The following is a 22,674-nucleotide window of genomic DNA, read 5'->3' as shown; positions in this document are numbered from 1 at the left end:
TCCTGGTCAAGGGAAACATGGACTCACAAAGGTTGAAAACCTCTGTTTTAGTGTCTATAGGTTTTTAGTACTCTGCCGAGGACTTTTCTGAGAAAGACTGATTTACCAGTGATGGTGCTGTTCTCTCTGTTGTAGTGCTGAGCCACTTTCTTCTCCCCCCCCCTCGGTCTTGAGTCTTTCCTCCCCTGGGGGGTCCCTAAGTCTCTTGCAGAGGTCTGAGCAGGGGGCTCCCGAGGTGGTCCCAGGCCAGGAGCCAGCAGTGGGACCCTCAGTCAGTTTCGTTTCTTTCCAGGCTGCTGACTCCTTGCGGTTTGTCTCCCTCCAGGTGCTCCTTGGATGCTTCAATGAGATGTGCTTCTGCGGTCCCTCCTCACCTGCATTCTTCCATGGGTAGCTTGGGGACCGCGGGGGTCCTGGAGAGCGACGATGATGGATAGCCCCCCCAAGCTGGCTGGCGAGACGCTGATTGTCCACCACATCCCCCTGGTGCACTGCCAGGTCCCCGACCGGCCATGCTGCGGCACCACCAGCAAACGGGCAAACCCCTTTGGGCAGGCCGACTCAGGTGCCCTGCGGACCGGCTCCCTCCCGGAGCGGGACCTCTCGCAGGCCGACTCCCTGCTCTACAGCAGCTTGCTCCAGGCTCCAGAAGCGACCCTGGCCCCAGGGGAGACGCCTGAAGAGAAGGAGGCCCAGCGCAGGGACCCACCTGCCCCCGGGGCCAACAAGCGACAGAACCCCTTCCTGCTGGGTGGCAGCGAGACCCAGGACCTCTGTGAAGATGAGCTGGGCAAGGCCTCCTTCCACCTGCACGAGCTGGCCCTGCCGCCCTTCCGCCTGCATGAGCTGGCCCTTCCTCCCTTCCGCCTGCACGACACCAGCCCCGTCGTGAAGCCCTGGAGCGCCAGCCCCCGTGCGGACGTGGTGGAGGGGCAGGAGGAGGACGAGCTCTCCCGTGAAGATGCCCGCAAGAGGAGCCGCTTGGCGCCTGAGCTGATGGAGCTGGACGAGTACGGCTGCCACCGCGCCGAACCCTCCAGCTTCTCCTTTGAGCAGGAGTGGGCCAGCGATGGCGAGGAGCTGGCGCACAGCCGGGACGCCCCCCGCAGCCGGACGTGCAGCTGCTCCAGCGCGGAGCTGCAGCGCTGCTGCTGCTACAGTCTCTCCAGCCAGTCGGAGGCCCCAGACCAGCCGATGGGCTACGTCAGCGACTCCTCCTGCAACAGCTCCGACGGCGTCCTGGTCAATTTCAGTGCCCTCTACAACAAGATGAACGGGCACGCGAACACCAACCTCAACTCGGGGGCCCGCTCCTGCGACGACTCCTCCTCTGGAAGCCACTCGGACTCAGGGGCCTTCTACCTGGACTTGCACTCCTCGCCCGGCGAGCCCAAGGCGCCCGGTGAGCCGCACCAGGCCTGCGGGTGCCACCATGCCTCCTCCCCGGTCTTGGACGCCAACTGCAACTCCTACCCTGCCCTGTGTGAGCCCTGCGCCTCGGAGGCCTCTGACCTCACGGCCTGCTTCCAGAGCCAGGCGCGGCTGGTGGTGGCCACCCAAAACTACTACAAGCTGGTCACCTGCGACCTGTCCTCCCAGTCCTCGCCCAGCCCAGCCGGCTCCTCCATCACCAGCTGCTCGGAGGAGCACCCGCGGGGCAGCCCCCTCCAGCCCACCGAGTACTACCTGTTCCAGAGGCCCGAGGCGGCCGACAGCGACACCGACTGCTCGCGGGAGGAATCGCAGGGGGAGGCCGAGAAGGGCGCCATCGAGGGGCAGGTGTACGTCAACGTCTCACCGCCCACCCTGGCTGGCCCGCGGAGACAGCGGTCTCGCAGCTACGACCGCAGCCTGGACCGCAGCCCCACTGGGCGGCTGGGCTCCCTGGAGCGTATGATGAGCTGCCCGGTCCAGCTGAGCAACGGCCCTGCGCTGCCCTCCCAGGGCTCCCCGCCCAAGCGGGTCACGTCCTTTGCGGAGCTGGCCAAGGGCCGCAAGAAGACGGGCTCCTCTCCCCCGCTGCGCACCAGCAGGGACTCTTCCCTGGAGTTCTCCCCGATCCCCGAGTACCAGAGGGACGGCTCCGTCTTCCTCGAGGGCCAGGCGAGGCACAGCCAGAGCCTTCCGTCCCACGCCCTCAACCGCAGCTGCGAGGGCTACCATGGCACCGAGAGGGGGCTGAGTGCCCCCAGGAAGGGCACAGGCTCCAGGGAGATGCCTTCCTGCGGGCAGGAGGGGCCCGGGCAGCCATTCTTCTCCGCCTTGATGGAGCAGGGGTCTGCCAGCGGCCTTGGCCAGAAAGACATTCGTGCCCGAGCTGATGGTAAGCCACTGTCCTGGGTGACTGGCACGCTGCTTCTCTCTCGCAGCCGGTGGATCGTGCGTGTTTGTCTGAGGGCCAGAATGCTGGTGGGGCAGTTGGCTCAATGTCTCCCCCTCCTGGGATTCCTGCATTGCAGGGGGTTAGGCTAGATGGCCCTTGGGGTCCCTTCCAGCTCAACAATTCTAGGATTCTGTGATTCAGCTGAGGTTTTTAAAGAGAGGTTGGGTGGCCCCCTGTCAGGGATGGTTAAGTTGTAATTCCTGTGTTGCAGGGGTTGGACTAGATGGCCCTTGGGGGCCCCTTCCAACTCTAGAATTCTGTGATTCTATAAACACGACTTCCCCAAAGGGTGGTGATGGGCAGGATGAGGCTTTTTGGGTGGGCTACCTGCAGGGGACCAGACCTCGGGGCAAGCAGGGGATATTTCTTCCCAGGCCAGAACATCCTTGTGGGTGAACTGGGGATCCTGATCTGGATTGGGACCACTTCTTGTCTGATGGGGGGCATTGGGGTGTCTGGGAGGGACAGCGGGGCTCGTTTGTGGCTCCCCGAATGGGTCGGCTGGCCACCCAAAGAGCCTCAGGGAGGCTCAGTGCTGAGGGGAAGACTTTGCATCCAGTGGGGCTGGACCATGTGGGGAGCTGTGGATGCACCCCACTGTCTCTGGGTGCAGCCACCCCACAGCTGATGATGCCCCAGAGGTGAGACCAGCACTGAGGCGGCAGCTGCAGGCATTTGGTCCAAATTAAAGGTACAGAGAGGTTAGTGTGGTGGTTTGGGGAGGGGAGGGGTCCCTGGGGAGCCACCTGACCAACTGTCTGCTCTGAGGCAAGCCTCTGAAACTTAAAATGCAACTCCAAATACCCAAAGATCAATGGGGGAAACACTGGGGCGATGGCCAGAATGCCGTTTTCAAATTAGAACAAATGAAGAACCTGCTGGATGAGGCCTGTAGGATTTGAGGACAAGAGGACTTTCCTCTCTGGTTAATCCAGCATTGCAGCCTCTGACTGTTGCCCTCGACAGCCCTCTTGCCAATGAACATGTGGCTTGGGCAATTTGCAGGCTGTGTGTTGGCCCCGGGGTGCTGTGCTCCCTCACCTCTTGGCCTTTGCTGTGGGAGACCCTGGTTGGTCTGGGGCTCAGGCACCCTGGGAGACCAGCATTGGAACAAGGAGGGGATTCCTAGCAGGGCTTGGCTTTCCTTCGACATCTCTCCTGATTTCTGTCGCCTAGAGAAGGAAGGGAAGGGGTGGCTCTGGGGGTGCAAAGAGCCTCCTTGGGAGAGGAAGAGAGAGAGGCAAGCTTTGCTTGGAACCCGCACAACACCCTCCTGCGGCAGAAACGGGCCCCAATCCCAAAGCCTGCCCAACACTTGTTTTACAACTCCTCTCAAATCCTTCACTCTCGAGAAGGTGGCTTGTCCAGTTCCCCTGCCCCCTGCCAGGGAGATCCATGCCCAGGAGCACTCAGACCAGAGTCTCCTCCACCCCCCACCCCCTTTCATCCCCAAGGGCTGCCTGGACGTTCCCTGTCCTTTCCCAGCCTGGTCCAGGAAGGGCCCCAGCCCCAGGGCCTCAGAGATGCTCCCTGGCCCTTCCTGGCCCTAAGGGCAATTTCGCCTCCGCTCTTCTCTGCCCGCACTCCCTTCGGTTTGGGGCCTTGGCACCCACCCCCCTTGGTCTGCTTGCTTTTTCTTTTTCTTTTGAAAAAGTTTCATTAGGGTTTATAAAGAAGAATACAAAGATTATTGTCAAATATTCTTTTTTTCCCAATTTGGCCAAACTAAAATATCTAAAGGCAAAAAAGAGAAAGAGGAGAGGAGGGAGGGAGGGATAAAGAAAAAGGAATAGAAAAAGATTTAGAAGAGAGAGAGCAAAGTTAAGAAGCTAAAGAACTTCCGGTTCTTGGTCTGTCCGCTGTATATAAACATTATTTACTTCATTCACTCCTAATAACCCCCCTTGGTCCCTTGTGGCTGCCACCCAGTTTCCTATGGGGAGGCTGCTAGAGGGACTCCCCAATTCCCTACCTTCCGCAGGGGCTCCTGGACCTGAGGCCCTGCTTGGAGGGAGGCAGGAGTTGTCCACCTTGGAGAGAGATCTGTGCAAAGCGGAGCAGCTGGCCGGGAGGAGAAGAGCTGAAAGGGGAGAAGCTGGTCTTGTGCTCGGGGGGCGGAAGCAGGAGGAGAGGAGACCCTCGTGTTGTGCAGCTGGGCTCCCATTTCAGGGAGGGGCCAAGGCAGTTGCTTGCTCTCCTCCTTCCTCTCCCGGGAAGCAAAAACACCTCCGTCTCCAGCTGCGGGGAGCACCAGCCCAGCAGGACACCCCAAGTTAAAGAAAAAGGTCTGGAGGAATGCAGGGGTGTTGTGGGCTGGGGGAGCCCCTCTTGCATGAGGAGGAGGAGGCAAACATGCCTGGCCACCAGAGGGGCAGATTCCGCCCTTGCAGCCTCCATCGGGGTGGGGGGTTCTCTCGCTGGCCATTGCTAGTTCATATGGACCCCCTTCCAAGAGGGTCCAGGGCAGAGACTAAAAACCCCATAGGCCCCCCCTACACATAGATGGTTCAAGGGGGGAAGTGGGCTGTGAATTGGGGTGGGTGGGGGGAGGGAGGGAGGGAGGGCCCTGGTCTTGCCCCTACCCCTGCTGACTCCTACTCACCCACCCCTGGGACCCTGCTCCATCCTTCCAGCTTGACACGATTTTTCCAGTGCCTCGCCCAGCCCAGTCTCGGAGAAGCTGTTCTCCCCTTTTCAGATGCTTGCATGAAACACCAACCGGATCCAAGGATCTGGTGATGTTAGCAGGATGCGCCTGATTGCTTTGTCCAGGGACAGAACTGGGCTGACTCATGGTTTCTCTTAAGGAGGGGCCCCCCTCCCTTTCGACCACAGATTGGTCCCCAAAAGGCCTTCAAATATTCCAGTTAGCACCACTAATGACTTGCCCAGCATTTGAAACCCGTACAACGGCCCTGCCAGGTTGGCCTGCACCATTCTCTGAGGCTGAGCAAGGCTTGCTTGCCCAGGCAGATGCCAAAGTCCTCCCAGGGGCGGCCAGGCTTGGGGCTCCCACAGGAGCTGACGGTTGAGCCCTCATCCTGCTTTGCCTGGCATTTTCCCTCCGCTGGGATATTAGGCAGCCTCTCCTTCCTTTTTGGCACCTGCTGAAGCCCTTCCTCTTCCAATGAGCCTTTTAAGAGGAGATCTTTCCCGCTCTCCATCTGCTTTGAAGTAAGATGGGATATACATTTAATAATAAATAAACTGGGAAGATTCCTCCATGTGTTCAACTGAATGAAAGACAGCAGTGCCTCCCGGTTTGTTGCCCTGCTGGTTTTCATTCACAGGGCACCTGGGTGACCCCTCCTGGGCTTGGCGCTGGCCTGGCATGGGGTGGGGTGGGGGCTGTTGCTAGGAACTGTCCCAGTGCAATTCTTGACCTGTGCTGTGCTGCCCTGGGGCAAGGAGCTAGTCCTGGTTGAGGTGCCAGCTCCACATCAAGGTAGGGCATGCAGTGCCACGAGGGGCCTCTTGCCCACATTGCTGGGGCAAAGCAGGGGTCAGTTGGCCACGAAGAGGAGGGCAGGGTGGGGGGAGATTTTGCTTGCATCCATCTTAGCTGTAGAGCTCTGCTGAAAGTGAGGGCTTAGCGGAGGAATGGTCTTCTTTCCCAGGGTTGGGTGCTGGGGTGGTGCTGCCCCTAAGCCAGAGGACCAGGCAGGGTCAGGAGAGGTCAACTGAAGACCCTTGAGGCCTTCCAGCTCTTCCAAGTGAATGTGAAGATCCAAGATGTGGCTGGAATCAAGAGGGAGGTGGGTTGCTTCCTTGTCCAGTTTGAGGTAAAGCTGTACCTTGGCTGTCAAACCTAATCCATTCCGAGAGTCCATTCGACTCCCTGAACAGTTCAAAAATCAAGGTGTGGCTTCCAATTGGCTGCAGGAACTTCCTGTACTCAATCGGAAGCTGCAACGGACGAACATTCACAAACTGGAACACTCACTTCCGGGCGTTTGGAGTCCCAAGGCATTCGACAACCAAGGTACGACTGTACAGAAAAGGTGGCATGAGCTGGGCTTTAGGGAGCTTCTCAGAGCTGTTAAGGACATTGTTGTGGGTTGGAAGAGGCTCCTCTGGGATGCCAAGGAGCCTCTTTTCTCTGGGCCATGGAAAGGAGAGTCCAGCAGAGCTGAAGGGCCAGTCGACCTTGGCAGGCAAAAGGACTGGCCCCTTTCTGCCCGCCCTGCCCTTCTCCGCTTCCCTTTTGCTCCAAGGGGCACATTGCCCCAGAGGCTCCGAAAGGGGCTGCCTGTGTGGTTCTCCTGGGAGGGTCACACCAACCTCAGGGAGATCCAGGCTGCCTCTGACTCAGGTTTCCAGACTGATGGAGGCACACAGAGTAGACAGCGTCTGGGTTGGGCGTCATTTCACAGACGTTTATGCCAAAGACGGAGCCTTTCACTGCAAAAAGTAACGCACACACAGGGGCACCAACTTGAATAAAATATTGGGGGGGGGGGCTCAGGTAAGCCCCAACCTGCATAATCGATCACATGGCAAGGCCCATCAACTTGAGGGGGGGCTGGCTCTCTCAAATACTTTATGGGGAGTTGAAGAGCCCTCGGCCCCATGGAGTTGGCTCCTATGTGCAGTGGACACTTCCAGCCAACTGTTCATTGAGCGTCCATCCTGATTTGTGTGCAGAGGGATGAGGTGAGAGCGGGAAGAGTGGCTCTTGTGCTTGGATCCTGCGTGCGTGTTTCCCACAGCACCAGGAGAACAGGATGCTGGCTGAGATGGGCCCCCTTGGGCCTGATCCAGCAGGCTCTTCTCATGCTCTTAAGGCTGCTGTGCCACCCAGAGGCAGTCTGTGCGGGTTCCAACTGTTATATACCCTTAGGGGGTACCCAAGAGCCAGTATAGAGTCCTTATGTGGGTTCACTATTGGTAGGAGAGAAAAACAGAGGCCAGCCAGAGAATATTGAGAAGCAAAGTGGCTAGTAAGCCTGATCTTTATTAAACTCTTGCAACAAGGTCCCCCGCTCACCCCACGCAGGAGGGAGGAGAGGAACCCAGAACATTGGTGCGCAAGCTCTTTATATAGACTTTTGAAATTGCCTCCCCAGTAGCTCAAGACCCCCCCCCCCCAACATCATCCATACATCACAGAAAGAGGTGGTCCCCAGCAGAAATTTGAGAGTGTCCCTTCTCTCCTGCCTGCCAGGATACCTGATAAGGCCTTATCTGATTGCCTTTTCTGGGTAGCCTGGCCATTCCTTGGAGATGGTAAATCCTTAGTTCCTGAATCTCTTACGCATATTGAGAGTGTGCTCAGCTGAACAGATACTTGCCAGACTGCATTTTCAGGGAGGTGGAAGCCCCTCCAGTCCAAAGACCATTGGAAATCTTTTCCCATTTCCTTCCTCCTCGCAGAGGAATATCTGAGGTCCATTTGGGAGAGTCTAAATGGCTGCAGGATTGTTCTCCTGTACTATTTCAGACACGTGGGCTATAGACTTATGTATGTGTTTGCCTTGTACATTTATGAACCTTCATTTTATATTTGAGACCTTAGGATTCTTATAAAACTACATCCTTAGAGATATTTGTCCTTAGAGATATCCTTATCCCCCTTTGGCCTGATCCAGCCGTATCTTCACATGCTCTTATGGAACTTCCAGCTCCAGGGGCGGTCTATCTGCAGTCCAATTTTCTACGGGGCATTTGGGTGCTGGGAGAAGAGGAGCCTGGCCTGGCCTGGGTCCCCTGGTGTCCTCTCACGCTGTCTCTCTCCCTCTGCAGGCGGCGCAGCGGAGAGCAAGTCGGTGGTGCGCTACAGCAAGGCCCAGCGCCCGACCACCCTGCCCATCCAGCCCTTTGTGTTCCAGCACCACTTTGCCAAGCAGCCCAAGGCGCGGGCCTTGCACAGCCACTTTGCCGCCAGCCTCTCCCAGCTCTACAGCCGCTCGGCCGCCAGCCAGACTCTCTCCTCCGCCTCCCAGTCCTCAGCCTCTGCCACCTCGGCCGAGATGGTGGTCCAGGCGGCGGCCCTGGGGCACGGCCAGCGCTCTGCGGATGGGGCGGCCTCCCTGGGGGATGACTGTGCCAGGAAGCCCGTGCCGGAAACCACTCGCCCGTCCCCGCTGGGCAGCTACTCCCCCGTGCGAAACAACGTGCCTTTTTTCCAGAGCGCAGACTCCTCCTCCTCCTCCACCTGCTCGCCGGGCAACGAGAGCCACCCGCCCCGGAGCAGGTCTTGCCCGGTCTCCGCCAACCTCCTGCCCGCCGGGACTTCCCCTCCCGCAGGAAGCCAGGCTGCCAACCTCAGCAGCAACACCAACGGCACCACCCTGCTGGCCAAGAAGGAGAGCCCCCCGCCCACGAAGGCTCCCGTGCTGCTGCCGGAACTGGATGCCCCTGCGCCCGAGTGCCAGCTCCACCGCAGCACTGCCCTGCCTCCCCTCATGCCCCCCGGGCTGATCCTGGCCAGGCCAGGGGACCATGGGGAGCCCCAGTGGCCCCTCGGCTGCAGCGAGGCTCTGGGCGCCGGATCGCTGGGCCCTCGGCCTCTCAATGGTGGGTAGCCAGCAGAGTGTTGGGGTGTTTGGGGAAAGATCTGGGAGTGTGCATGGGGGTTTGGGGGGGGGCTATGCCATTTTCCTTCATTGCAGGGGGCCCCAAAACACCGGGTGTTGGGGGGAGATAGAGGCTGCCAGCGCCAGCCTGGGTGGGCCCTGCTTGTGGGGAACACAGGCCAGGGCACCATCTCTGGGCCAAGGGTCCCTCTGCCTGTGAGTCAGGGTACCCCCTGCCTCCTCCCCCTGGGGAGCAGCCGGGGAGGGCAGGGGGTGGGTGTGCCTCTCTTTGGCCAAGGACTGGCTCCAATTCTGGGGGTGCACTGACTCCTATCCTTTCACTGCTCTCAACCTCTCCTCTCTGGGAAAGCCAGGCTGTGCCGGAACTGGGACGCATCCTGCATTGCAGGGGGTAGGCTAGATGACTCTAGGGGCCCCCTTCCAACTCTGCTGTTCTAGGATTCTGCAGAATATGCCTGTGTGAAGGCTGTGTGCATGTGTGAAGAATCAGGTGGTCAGGGGTCCCTGCAGCCTCCTCTGCCCAGCTGCCTCCTGCCCCACCTGCCCTGCTCAGGTGTATCCCCCAGGTGTGTTTCTCCTGCACCTTTATTTGGGCTCCACCGCATGAACACCCCAATGCCGCTGCTGCTGCTGCTACTAACTGCCTGTCTCTGTTCCTGCCTCCTCCCCTTTGCCCCCCCTGCTTTTCTGTCCCTCTCCTTCTCCCCCATCTCTCCTCCCGGCTGCCCCCTGCCTTGTCCCGGGTGGCCCCCCCAGCCAACCACCTCTCTCCGCAAGCCCTCAAGTGGCGGGAGTACCGGAGGAAGAACCCCCTGGGCCTGGACCGCATTTCGGGGCTGGCCGGCAGCCTGGACTGGAAGCAGCCAGAGGGCAGGCTACCCTGGAGGAACCCCATCTTCGAGCTCCCCTTGAGCGCGGGCCGCGCCAGCTGCAGACTCAACGGTGGGCCCCCTCCTCCCGTGGGGCTGAGGCAGCAAGCGGCTCTCCTCCCCCCTTCCCTCTGGGTGGGGAGGGGGACTTGAAGGGACCCCCTAGAATGGCAGGACGGAAGGGGGGACTCAGTGGCGGGCCATGAATGCCAACCCCCTGTCTCCGAAATCATATATTTATTCCACGCATATCCTACCTTTTCCTCCAGGGATCTCAAGCTGACCGGCCCGGCTCTCCCCACTCCTCATTTAACGCCCACAACAGTCCTGCGAGGTAGGCTAGGCTAGCCCAAGATGACAGCCAGGGAGCTTGGTGGCCGACCCAGAGTCCGAGGGAAGCCAGTGGGCCTTGAGGATGCCCTCGTGTGCCCAGGCTGGTGGGATGGCAGCCCAGCTTTTACCTTTGCAGGGCGTTGGACTAGATCAGGCATGTCCAACCGGTCGAACATGATCAGCGGTCGATCGTGGGGCGTTCCTGGTCGATCGTGGTTGATGGCATGACCCTGATCGATCATGACACGCCCAGCCCCGTTGCTCTTTCCCCTTGCTGCCGCTGGCGCTTCTGTGATTGCCTTGTTTTCCTGCATCTGTGGGGAAAGTGCGTGAAGGAGTGAGAGCTGCAGACTGTATAGGTTAAGGGACCCCTGACTGACCATTAGGTCCAGTCGCGGACGACTCTGGGGTTGCGGCGCTCATCTCACTTTACTGGCCGAGGGAGCCGGCGTACAGCTTCCAGGTCATGTGGCCAGCATGACAAAGCCGCTTCTGGCGAACCAGAGCAGCGCACGGAAACACCATTTACCTTCCCGCCGGAGGGGTACCTATTTATCTACTTGCACTTTGACATGCTTTCGAACTGCTAGGTGGGCAGGAGCTGGGACCGAGCAACAGGAGCTCACCCCATCATTGCAGGGATTTGAACCGCCGACCTTCTGATCAGCAAGCCCTAGGCTCTGTGGTTTAGACCAGTGTTTTTCAACCTTTTTTGGGCAAAGGCACACTTGTTTCATGAAAAAAATCACGAGGCACACCACCATTAGAAAATGTTAAAAAATTTAACTCTGTGCCTATATTGACTATATATAAAGTAATTCTCTTGAATAGGAATCAAATAAACAAATTTTTCCCACGGCACACCAGGCAACATCTCGCGGCACACTAGTGTGCCGCGGAACAGTGGTTGAAAAACACTGGTTTAGACCACAGCACCACCCGCGTCCCTTTTCTGCAGACTGTAGGGTGAGCTGTTTAATGCAACTTTGGTCTCTCCCCATAAAGAAAGCTCGACAACTATGTGCAATGACAATGGGCAGATCACTCCCAGTTTTATTATACTAGGAGTAGATCGCGGTCTCTATAGAGTTGGACGTGCCTGGACTAGATGGAGAGACAGGATGGCAGCCTCAGTCGGAACAGCAACTTATTCTGATTTAAGGCATTCATAGCTTAGTCTTTACCCAAACAAGCGGCTGCCACCCCTCTGATAAGGACAGAGCCACCTCAATGCCGGTTTCGTCCCTCAGGGCAGAGTCAGGAGCTGTGCAGGGCCAGGCGAAATCCACCTGGCCCCTGGTATCGCCTCTGCCCTTCCTAGGATGTTGCTGCAGGGAAATGTCCCTGGATGTTGCCTTGGAGAGACCCCTCCCAGCCTCAGCAGGTCTTCCTGGCAGGGCAGGAAGCCCCCCTCTGTCCCCCCTCCCCAGGAAGCTGCTGTCCCCTTTTCCGTGGGGAAACTGAGGCTGGAGGTGTAGGCTGGCTGACAGCAGCTCCAGAGCCAACACTTGTTCCTTCAGGACGGATAAAAGAAAGGCCTCCTCCACACAGCACAGTGTTAAACTATGGAACTCCCTGCCACAGGAGGCAGGGATGGCCAGCCACTCAGGTGGATTTAAAAGAGAATTTGACAAATTCATGGAGGATTGATCTCTCCCAGTGGCTACTAGCTGTGAAGACCATACTCTGCCGACAGTCTGAGGCAGCTGTAATTCTGGATCCCCTAGGAGGGGAGAGTTGCTCTTGGGTTCGAATCCTGCTTGTGGATTTCCCATGGGGGCATCTGGGTGGCGCCTGTGGGGACAGGATGCCGGATTAAATGGGCCCCCTTTGGACTGATCCAGATGCAGGGCTCTTTTTTGCAATAATAATAATTATACCCCGCCCACTTGCTTAGGTTGTGCCAGCCACTCCATGTGTCACAGAGGTGCCATATCTAACCCTCTCCTTGCCCTCCTCTGTCCCTGCAGGACATTCCCTGAAGCAGCCGCAGCTCAACTACTCCGACTTCTTCCCGGACTATTTCTCCTTGGCGGAAAAGCCCCCGGCCGAATTCTGCCTCTCTCCGGACGGCAACACAGAGTCCATCTCCATCGATCTGCTGCAGAAGAAGGGTGAGGCCCTGGAAGCCATTGTAGGGTGCGGGGCAGGGAAGTGGGGCCCTCTGCTTCCCCCCCCCCCCCGCCCTGCCCTTCAGCCAGACACAGCTGAGCAAAAGGCTTGGGGGGTCTTGGTCCATGGGGGGCATCAGTTTGAGTGGCCATTTGCAGACAACGCCCCCAAAGTGCCCCCGAAGAGCATGAGGAGCCCACATAAAGGAAGGAGAGGGTGCTACCAGTTGGGTGTCGTATCAGGGGATGGAGGCTCCTCCTGCATGCAAGTTTTTTTGCCGTGTCCCAACAACAAGGACCTGGGAGAGACCAGGGTTCGAATCCCCTCTCAACCACATGAAGCTCACGGGGCGACCTTGGGCCAGTCGCTGCCTCTCTCAGCCCTACCTACCTCGCAGGGTTGTTGTTGAAGCACCGCCTTGAGCTCCTGGGAGAAAGAGATGAGATAGAAAGGCAAGAAATGAATAAATGAGTAAAATCACAATCTCCCCCCTGCCCCACCCCCACTTCAGCTACTAGCAGTTGTGGGGAAAGTCAGCGCCCCAGCGCATGGGCCAGATCCAGTCGCTTCCTCCCCTCCCGGCACAGAAAGAGTCTTTGGGGAATCCGGTTGGGTCTAGTTTATCTGCGTGGCCCATCTTTGCATGTTTGAGACTGCAGCAGCTTTGAAGCTCTTGAACACGTTTGGGGCTGAGCCTCGCCCCCAATCTGGGCTCTCTCTCTCTCTCCTACTCAAGCGTAGGGGGCAGGCGGGCCGCCTCTTCTGTTGCAACTGGGCAGGATTCTCCCAGAAAGATAACGGAGGCAGCAAGATTACACCTGCAAATCTCCAAGTTTCCTGCATTGCAGGGGGTGGGAGACCAGATGGAGTTCTACAGTTCTAGGATTCTTGGAGTTTTAGCCAAGAAGGAAACTTCTGGGGGTGGACTTCCTGGGACCTTCTCTGCAGCGTGGGGCAGGCGAGGGATGCATGGCGAGGGCCCTCACCCACCTGCCCTCTCTTTCCGCCCCCCAGGTCTCGTCAAGGCGATCAACATGGCTGTGGATTTGATTGTGGCGCATTTTGGGACCAGCAGGGATCCTGGGGTGAAGGTGAGCCCCAACTTTCCTCCTTTTCTTCCTCTGCCTCCCCTCGCCTTCCTTGGGTCTAGGTTGCCAGGGATCCTGCCAGGGGCCCCCAGAACCCTTCCCTGCCTTTCAAGACATTGCCCCCACCATCGCCGGAGCCCCCCCACAGCCCCTGCCCCTATAGCGCAAGTAGGAAGAGCCTTTCCTGGATCAGGCCAATGGCCCGTCTAGTCCAGCATCCTCTTCTCATGGTTGCCCGTGGGGAGCCAGCAAGCAGGATTCGAACCCCACTCTGTGTTGCGTGAAGCAGTTGTTCCTGCTGGCAAAGTGCTTCGTTTTCTCCCTCCCGAGTCTTCCAACTCTCAGCTTCGTTAATGATCCGGAGAGCGGTGGGCAAGCAGGGAGAGGAGGCCAGGGGGTCACATGGTTTGCCAGGTCCCAGGTCAGCTCCCAAAGAGGAGCCCTTTGTGGGTCAGGATCTGGACCCCCTCCCTCTCCCTGAGGGGAAGCCTTTCTTGCAGCAATCCTGGGCAAAGCTGCATAGGAAAACCTGGCAGGAGAGCAGGAACCCAAGCCTATTGAATCCCAGGCTTTGGGTGCAAGAGGACTGCAGGCAGCGCTGCAGAGTCTTGCAAAGGAATAACTCCCTCTGGGAGTTGGAGATGTTTAGCCTGGAGAAGAGGAGTCTGATGGTGGAGATATGCTATAAATAAGTCAGAAATTAGATCGTTATAACAAAAGGAAAAGAAACCCTGTAGAAAAACACATATACATTTTTTCTGCTCTCTGGCGCCTTCTGGTGTTGCATGTTTATAGCGCATTCAAACCATTGTGTCTTTGCTAATGTAGCTGAGTCCTGAGAGGAGATATCAGGGGCTGTCAGAGGGAAGATGGAGCCAGCTTCTTTTCTCCTGCTCTGTATGGGAGCACCAGAACCAAAGTGGTGGACTCTGCTTCACTGGAGCTTTTTTAAAACAGAGCTTGGCTGGCCATCTGTCAGAGATGCTTTAGCTGCCATTCCTGCACTGCAGGAGGACCAGATAGACCAGTCAGTAGAGAATGAGACTTAATATCAGGTTCACAGGTTCAAGTTCCCCTTGGCCCAAAGATTCCTGCATTGCAGGGGGTTGGGCTAGATGACCCCTGGAACCCTTCCAGTTCTGCAATTCTATAATTCTGTGACCAGCACCCTCTGCCAGTGGGAAATGTGTCTTGCAGCGGGAGCGTTTTGTTTTCCAGAGACGGGCGTGCTTGGCAAGGGAGCCTCGCCTGTTCCTGGAAAGGCTGAGACATCTGCAGCCGTGTGACCCTGCCCTGTTCCTCAAGCTCCCTCCCGCCAGGGTTTATGTCTCACTTATTTATAGTAATCCTGAGGATTTGCAGGCAGGACAGGTCACATCCTTGAGCGTCCCTTAACGCTGCGGAGCTTGAGGCTTCTGCAGTTTGGTCTGGGCCGAGTTCAAGTCTGGTTTCTCCTTAATCTTACTGCTCTTAATCCCGCCTTATCTGGTGGGGGTGGAAACCCTGGCCTGGGGGGGGGCTTGCAAGGAGACGCAAGGAATCGAGCACACTGACCAAACAGGCTGGGCGGGGGGCAATGCTGAGAGTCCCAGCTCCAGATCTCCCTCGACTCATTGCGTAGCCTTGGCCAATTCGCTTCTCAAAGTTTCTGTTTACCAAAGGGAAAGGATGGTGGCCTTCTCTGCAGGGGTGTTGTGCATCATAGGCCTCTGCGATGCATCAGCTGTTGCTGTTGTTTAGTTGTGTCCGACTCTTTGTGACCCCATGGACCAGAGCACGCCAGGCACTCCTGTCTTCCACTGCCTCCCTCATGTTGGGAGCTTCGAGAACACTGTCCAACCATCTCGTCCTCTGATTCTCTCCCCTCCTTCTGCAGGCCAAACTGGGGAACAGCTCCGTCAGCCCCAATGTGGGGCACCTCATCCTGAAGTACCTGTGCCCGGCCATCCGGGATGTGCTGAGTGACGGGCTCAAGGCCTATGTCCTGGACGTCATCATCGGCCAGAGGAGGAACATCCCCTGGAGCGTGGTGGAGGCCTCCACCCAGCTGGGTACGCAGCGCAGGGGTCCCGGGGGGCAGTGGCGTAGCAAGGTCAGGTGGTACCCGGTGCAGAAAATTTCTCAACCCCCCCCCACTGAATATTTTTTTTAAAAAAAATTGCCTGCAAAATGGTTTGACTTTATTTCACTTTTTTTTTAATGATTTTTTATTATTTTCCAATAAGACAAAGAAAAAACACAGCATAAACATAAACACAATATAACACAATACATGAACACAATAAAAACAATAACAATATCAACAAGCATAAAGAAAAAAGAAACATATACAAACCTTAACAAACACCTATCTTTGTACTTTTCTTGTTTCTAACTTTTCTGCTAGGGGACTTCCCCTGTTCCCTCCCCTGCCTTCAAAATCATATATACGTTATAGGTAACTTTGTATCTTTTTCCATTAACATTTGCCATATTTCTTAATACTCTTAAATTCACTTAATCTATTATACATCTTAACTTAAACCCAATTTCTTAAAATATTCTCTAACAATTAAATCAGTCACAAAAAGTTTCTTCTAAACAGTTTTATCTAACATTAACTTGCTAAAGCCGATCTTTTGCTTATTTCTGCTCAAATATTAAGTTTTTCAGATTTAACTAGATAATCCTTAAATTTTTTCCAATCTTGCGACACCTTCTCCTCTCTCTGGTCTCGGATTCTAGCGGTCAGTTCTGCGAGTTCCATATAATCCATTAACTTCATCTGCCATTCTTCCACTGTTGGAATCTCTTCACCTTTCCAGGTTCTTGCCAATAAAATTCTAGCCGCTGTTGTGGCATACATAAAAAATACTCTATCCTGACTGGGTATCTCTTCATTGGTCATGCTCAAGAGAAATGCCTCTGGTTTCTTACTAAAGGTAATTTTCCTTACCTTTTTAAGCTCATTATAAATCTTATCCCAGAAGGCCTTTACCCCTGGACACGACCACCACATATGAAAAAAGGTACCTTTCGAAGATTTACATTTCCAACACACATCCGACATTTTAGAATTCATCTTAGCTAACTTAACTGGTGTCAGATACCATCTATGCATCATTTTCATTATTTTCTCTTAAACTATTGCATGCAGTAAATTTGATACCTTTCTGCCACAATCTCTCCCAGTCATCCATCATAATATTATGACCCACATCTTTTGCCCAATCTATCATTGTCGATTTAACCAGTTCATCTTTCGTATGCCACTCTAGCAACAAATTATACATCTTGGAAAGGTTTTTAGAGTTCGATTCGATCAGTTCTGTTTCCAGTTTTGATTTTTCCATTTGAAAACCAATTTTCTTGTCTAATTTAAATGTTTCATGAACCTGATGATATTGCAGCCAGTCGGGGACTTGACTTTTTACTTGATCATAGCTTTTCAGCTTAAATGCGTCACCTTCTCGCTGCAATATATCCACATATCTTAGCCAACTTGCAGACATGTTAGGTCTCTTATAAGCCTTGGCTTCCACTGGTGAGATCCATCTAGGAGTCTTTCTCTCCAACAAGTCTTTATACCTTATCCAAACCTGATACAAAGCTTTCCTAACTATATGATTCTTAAAAGTTTTGTGGATTTTAGCCTTGTCATACCAAAGGTATGCATGCCAGCCAAACATATTATCAAATCCTTCCAAGTCCAACACATCCACGTTCTCCAATTTAAACCAGTCCTTCAACCAGCAAAAGGCCGCTGCTTCAAAATAAGTCTTCAAGTCCGGCAGGGCAAAGCCTCCTCTCTCTTTCGAGTCTATCAGAATCTTAAACTTGATTCTAGGCTTTTTTCCCTGCCATATAAACTTCGATAGGTCCCTTTGCCATATCTTAAAACAGTCTAATTTGTCCAAAATTGGTATGGCTTGGAATAGAAACAGCATCCTTGGTAAGACATTCATTTTGACGGCTGCTATTCTTCCCATTAACGACAGTTTCAATCTCGTCCATATCTCCATATCTTTCTTTATCTCCATCCACAATTTTTCATAATTGTCTTTGTACAGGTTCAGATTCTTTGCTGTAAGATTGACACCTAGATATTTTACAGTCTTAACAAAATTAAGTCCAGTGCAATCTTGTAGTCTCTGTATCTGCTCTAAACTCATGTTCTTACTCAGTACTTTGGTTTTCTGCTTATTTAGTTTGAAACCAGCTACACGTCCAAAAAGTTCAATTAATTCCAGGGCTTTGGGGACACTGCTTTCAGGTTCCTGTAGGGATAGCATCAAATCATCCGCAAAGGCGCGTAATTTATATTCTTTCTCTCCCACCCTAATTCCTTTTATCTGTTTCTCTTTTCGTACCATATTTAGAAGAACCTCCAGGACCGTAATGAATAATAAAGGGGAGATAGGGCACCCTTGTCTTGTTCCTTTCTCAACTTCTATTTCCTCCGATATCACACTGTTTATTATTATTTTCGCTCTTTGTTCTGTATAAATGGCATTGATGCCGTTTAAAAATCTTTCTCCAACTCCCATCTTTTCCAAATTCTTTTTCATAAATGTCCAAGATACATTATCAAAGGCTTTCTCCGCATCTATAAACAATAATGCTGCATCTGTATTGATGTTTCTTTCCAGTTTTTCTAAAATATCCACAATGATTCTTGTGTTATTATTTATTTGTCTTCCTGGAAGAAAACCTGCTTGATCTTTATGAATATAATCTTTCAGCACTCTTTTTAATCTTGTAGCCATAACATTCGCAAAAATTTTATAATCCACATTTAAGAGGGAAATTGGGCGATAGTTTTTCATTAGAGTTTTATCTGTCTCTGGTTTTGGAATCAGTGTGATAAAGGCTTCTTTCCACGTCTCTGGTGCCCTATCTCCTTCTAATATTTTGTTGCAAATTTCTTTCAAAGGCTGTGATAGCCAATCTTTCAGAATCTTATAGTACTTTGCTGTCAATCCGTCTGGTCCTGGGGCCTTCCCTAATTGCATGTTGTTAATCGCATCCTCTATCTCTTGAGTTGATATCGGGTGGTTGAGAATTGCTAGTTTTTCCTCTGGGACTTTCTGCAATCCATTTTTTTCCAGAAATCGGTCTATCTCTGATTCATCTATCTTCTCCTCCTTGTACAGTTGCTTATAAATTTTTTGAAAACACCATCTGATTTCCTCTGGATTCTCCACAGTTCTTCCATTTACTACTAAATTACTGATGACATTTGCCTTCTGTCTTTTCTTTAACTGCCAAGCTAATAGTTTTCCACATTTATTTGCAGATTCAAATGTTCTTTGCTTCATCATTTTCACTTTCCATTCAATATCTTGGTTCACAATTTTTGCATATTGGGATTGCAAGTATTTAATCTCCTTTTGAATTTTTAAACATTTAGGATGTCCTCTTAATTCTTTTTCCTTCACTTTAATTAATTCCAGCAACCTTTCCATTTCCGCGTTTTGTAATTTTTTCTTTTTTGCTTTTTCACTTATGAGAAATCCTCTCATTACCGCTTTACTTGCATCCCAAGCAATCCTCTTTTCAACTTCCGAATTCCAATTAATTTGAAAATACTCCTTCATCTTTTTCACAGCTCTTTCTACCAGCTTAGTGTCTCTCATCAAAGCGTCATCCATTCTCCACCTGAAAGAATCCTTGGAAACCATTTTTAGGGTTACCTGTACCGGATTATGATCCGAATATGTCTTTGGGCCGATTTCTGCTTTTTGTATTTTTGGTGCCAATTCATTCGAGATCCAAATGTAGTCTATCCTCGACCATGACTACTGAGATTCACTGAAATACGTTGCCTCTGTTTCGGTGGGGTTTTTTAACCTCCAAGAGTCCACCAAATTCAAATTATCCACCATTTCAAAAAAAGTCTTTGGTAGTTTCCCATCATTTGTTAATTTTGTTCTTTGAGATCTATCCATTAATGTGGAAACTGCACCATTAAAATCTCCAAGGCAAACTAATTTGTAGTCCAAATAGTCCAACAGCAGATCATGTATATTCTTGTAAAAAATTGACTTTCCATCATTTGGTGCATAAAGTCCCAGAATCAAAATTTTTTCGCCTTGTACTTTAATTTCAATTGCGATGTATCTCCCTTCTTCATCTTTAAATAGCTGTATTGGGCTATATTTTTCCTTTGCATATATTACTACTCCTCTCTTCTTGACTTTATCCGATGATATGAATTCTTGGCCTAGTTTTTTGTTCTGTAATAGTCTTCTATGTCGTCGAGCTATGTGAGTCTCCTGTAGACATATTATGTCTAAATTTTTCTTTTCCAAACTATAATACACTCTGCGTCTCTTCGGTCTCTGATTCAATCCCCGAACATTCCATGTCGTTAATTTGAGCGCCATTTTCCTTTATTTTAGTCTCCTCCTCCAGATGCCTCTGCTTTCTTATCTTTTTCTGGGTCCTTTTCACTTGATCCTGGTACCCCCGGCGGTGGAAATGTTTCTGGAAATCTATAAAAAAGTGCTGGATCAAGTGGTGTGCCTTTGAATTCTTCCAGATGTTTGTCCAAAATTTTTTGCTTTTCAGCCGGGGATCTTATCCTTATCTTTTTCCCTTCAAACGTGAACGCAAGGCCTTCCGGAAATTCCCAACTGAAGGAGATGTTCCTTCTTCTTAGCTCTGCAACCAAATCGTTGTTAAAAATTCTTTTGTCTGACTTTATTTCACTTTATTTCATATTTTCTTTCGAAGAAATGTAGATTCTTGGCCTCTGATAACAAGGAGGCAACTGTGGACAGATACTTAAATCTACAGGATGGATTGTGTTTTAGCTTGTGTTATGTGATTTATAGCAGTGATCTAGCAAAAGTTATTGAGGGAGGCAGCAGGAAGAGGTGGCACCCGGTGTGGATTGCCCCCACCTTGCTCCATACCTGCTGGGGACGTCCTAAGTCTGGGCTCCATTCACCCATGTTGAGTCTGTCTTTTGCTATATTTAAATCAAGGTTCTCCTCTCCCTCTTTATCCTCAAGTCACAACAGCCCTGCAAGGTAGGCTTGGCCAAGAGGCAGCGCCCGGCCTCCAGGGTCCGTCTGTATCTTGGAGGCCGGGTTAAATCCTGAAAGATCACTTTCTTCTCCTGCAGATTTGTGGATCCATTACTGCGGAGGCAGTCTGTGGATTCCTCGGTCTCCAATGGTGGTGGCTACTTTTTCTTAGTGATATATATTACAGTGCTCCCTTGGTTCTCAAACTTAATCCGTTCTGGAAGTCTGTTCCAAAACCAAAGCGTTCCCAAACCAAGGCGCGCTTTCCCATAGAAAGTAATGCAAAATGGATGAATCCGTTTCAAACTTTTAAAAACAACTCCTGAAACAGCAATTTAACATAAATTTTACTATCTAACAAGTCCATTGATCCACAAAATGAAAGCAATAAACAATGTACTGCAGTCACACAATCAATCAATCCGTAGCTGAACTGGGTTCCACACAGTCACAAAAACATAACAAAAAGAGCCGCCAAAACAAAAACGCAAAATAAATAGCAAAAACAGACAGACCTCAGTGTAACACTCAAAACAGAAGCGTGGCCCTCAAATCAGAAGCGTAACACTCAAAACGGAGCACATTTGACTCCCGAAAAAAGTTTGCAAACTGGAACACTTACTTCCGGGTTTGCAGTGTTTGGGATCCAAGGCGTTTGAGAACCAAGGGGGCACTGTATGTCTTTTTGGGCCAAGTGCAGTGAGATGGCATGGTTCCTTCCACCCAGTCAAGTGGTCTATTGGTTTCATGAAATAAATAAGATAGATTTTACCCCCGGGTCTGGGCCCTTTGGGACACGCAGTGAGGTGTCAGATAGTATCTCGTGATGCTTTGCTTCCAGGAACAAGACCTCTCCTCTCGGGTCAAGGAGCCAGGCTGTCCCAAGGCGGGGGGGGGGAGCACAGTTACGGCTCTCAGTCCTTCCCTGGCAGGTTGGGTGATCTGCCTGGCCCACAGCTGACTGTCTCTTTGGGATGTTGTGTTGCAATACCTGCCTTGCAGGGGGTTGGACTAGATGACCCCTGGGGTCCCCTCCAAGGCTGCACTTCTGTGAGGCAGCCCTGTTTACGGAAGTTTTTAATGTTTTATTTTGTGTTTAATGTTCTGTTGGTAGCCACCCAGAGTGGCTGGGGAAACCCAGCCAGATGGGTGGGGTATAAATAATAAAATTATTATTATTATTATTATTATTATTATTATTATTCTCCTCCCGTTCCTCCACAGGCCCCTCCACCAAGGTCCTGCACGGCCTCTGCAGCAAAGTCAGCCAATACCCGGAGCTCACCAGCCACTCCATGCGCTTCAACGCCTTCATCCTCGGCCTCCTCAAGTAAGTGCTGCTTCCACCTTCTCACGCCAGCCCTTTGGGGGTGGGCCCAAGGGGGGCGGGCAGTGGGGAGAATGTGAGGGGAATGAGCAAATCTCCACAGCCCCGCCACCCCCCACAATAAACCTAAACACTCCCAAAGTCTATGGTTTACCTGTGGTTTCTGCATTGCAAGGGTTGGGCCAGATGACCCTTGGGGGTCCCGTAAAGGTAAAGGTAAAGGGACCCCTGACCATTAGGTGCAGTCGCAGACAACTCTGGGGTTGCGGCGCTCATCTCGCTCTATAGGGCGAGGGAGCTGGTGTTTGTCTGCAGACAGCTTCCGGGTCATGACTAAGCCGCTTCTGGCGAAACCAGAGCAGCACACGGAAACACCATTTACCTTCCCGCCAAAGCGGTACCTATTTATCTACTTGCACTTTGACATGTTCTCGAACTGCTAGGTTGGCAAGAGCTGGGACCAAGCAATGGGAGCTCACCCTGTTGCGGGGATTCGAACTGCCAACCTGCTGATCGGCAAGCCCTAGGCTCTGTGATTTAGACCACAGCGCCACCCGCGTCCCTTGAGGGTCCCTTACGACTCCACAAATCTGCGATTCCAAGGGAGGAAGGCAAGGGGTTCCTTGGAGCCCCTACCCACCCCTCCACCCCTTGGCTGCTGTCTCATAGGAGACTTTTGTGCTTTAAAGTCAAGCCTGGAGACTTGGGGGAATTTCCATCTCTCCATGAGAGAGCCTTTTCTGCCACCTCGCAAACCAGAACTTGGGTCTGATTCTTGCATAACTTTCTGGCCAGCCCAAACTCACCTGGGGGGCCTTTTCCCACAGTGCTGGTCCCCACATGGCAGCAGGGCTTTCCTTGGGGGCTCCTGTGGCGCCAGAAACGCCTGCCATCATCCTGCCTTGCTTCTGAGTTTGGCAGCTGGGGTGCAGTTGGTGATTGGGCCCTTCCTGGCAGGCTCACACTTGCGGGCCCTGGACATGGGACTGACCGACTCTGAGCCTCTCTCTCTGCTT

General features: G+C 52.7%; 1 protein-coding gene across 1 annotated transcript in view; it reads left to right on the top strand.

Annotated features, from left to right (window-relative positions):
* Positions 1 to 325: 325 nt before the first annotated feature.
* Positions 326 to 22,674, top strand: part of RUSC2 (RUN and SH3 domain containing 2) — a 28,534-nt gene continuing 6,185 nt past the window's right edge. The window contains exons 1-7 of the mRNA XM_033164694.1: positions 326 to 2,323; positions 8,126 to 8,899; positions 9,676 to 9,861; positions 12,092 to 12,235; positions 13,248 to 13,324; positions 15,198 to 15,372; positions 21,556 to 21,661. Of these exons, the coding sequence (XP_033020585.1) occupies positions 427 to 2,323; positions 8,126 to 8,899; positions 9,676 to 9,861; positions 12,092 to 12,235; positions 13,248 to 13,324; positions 15,198 to 15,372; positions 21,556 to 21,661 (3,359 nt within the window). The 5' untranslated portion in view covers positions 326 to 426. The remainder of the gene's footprint in view (positions 2,324 to 8,125; positions 8,900 to 9,675; positions 9,862 to 12,091; positions 12,236 to 13,247; positions 13,325 to 15,197; positions 15,373 to 21,555; positions 21,662 to 22,674) is intronic.

This window comes from Lacerta agilis, chromosome 11, assembly GCF_009819535.1.
Source record: "Lacerta agilis isolate rLacAgi1 chromosome 11, rLacAgi1.pri, whole genome shotgun sequence".
Lineage (NCBI taxonomy): Eukaryota > Metazoa > Chordata > Lepidosauria > Squamata > Lacertidae > Lacerta > Lacerta agilis.
The sequence above is the reverse complement of the archived record's forward strand: the minus strand, read 5'-3'. Positions and strand labels throughout refer to the sequence as shown.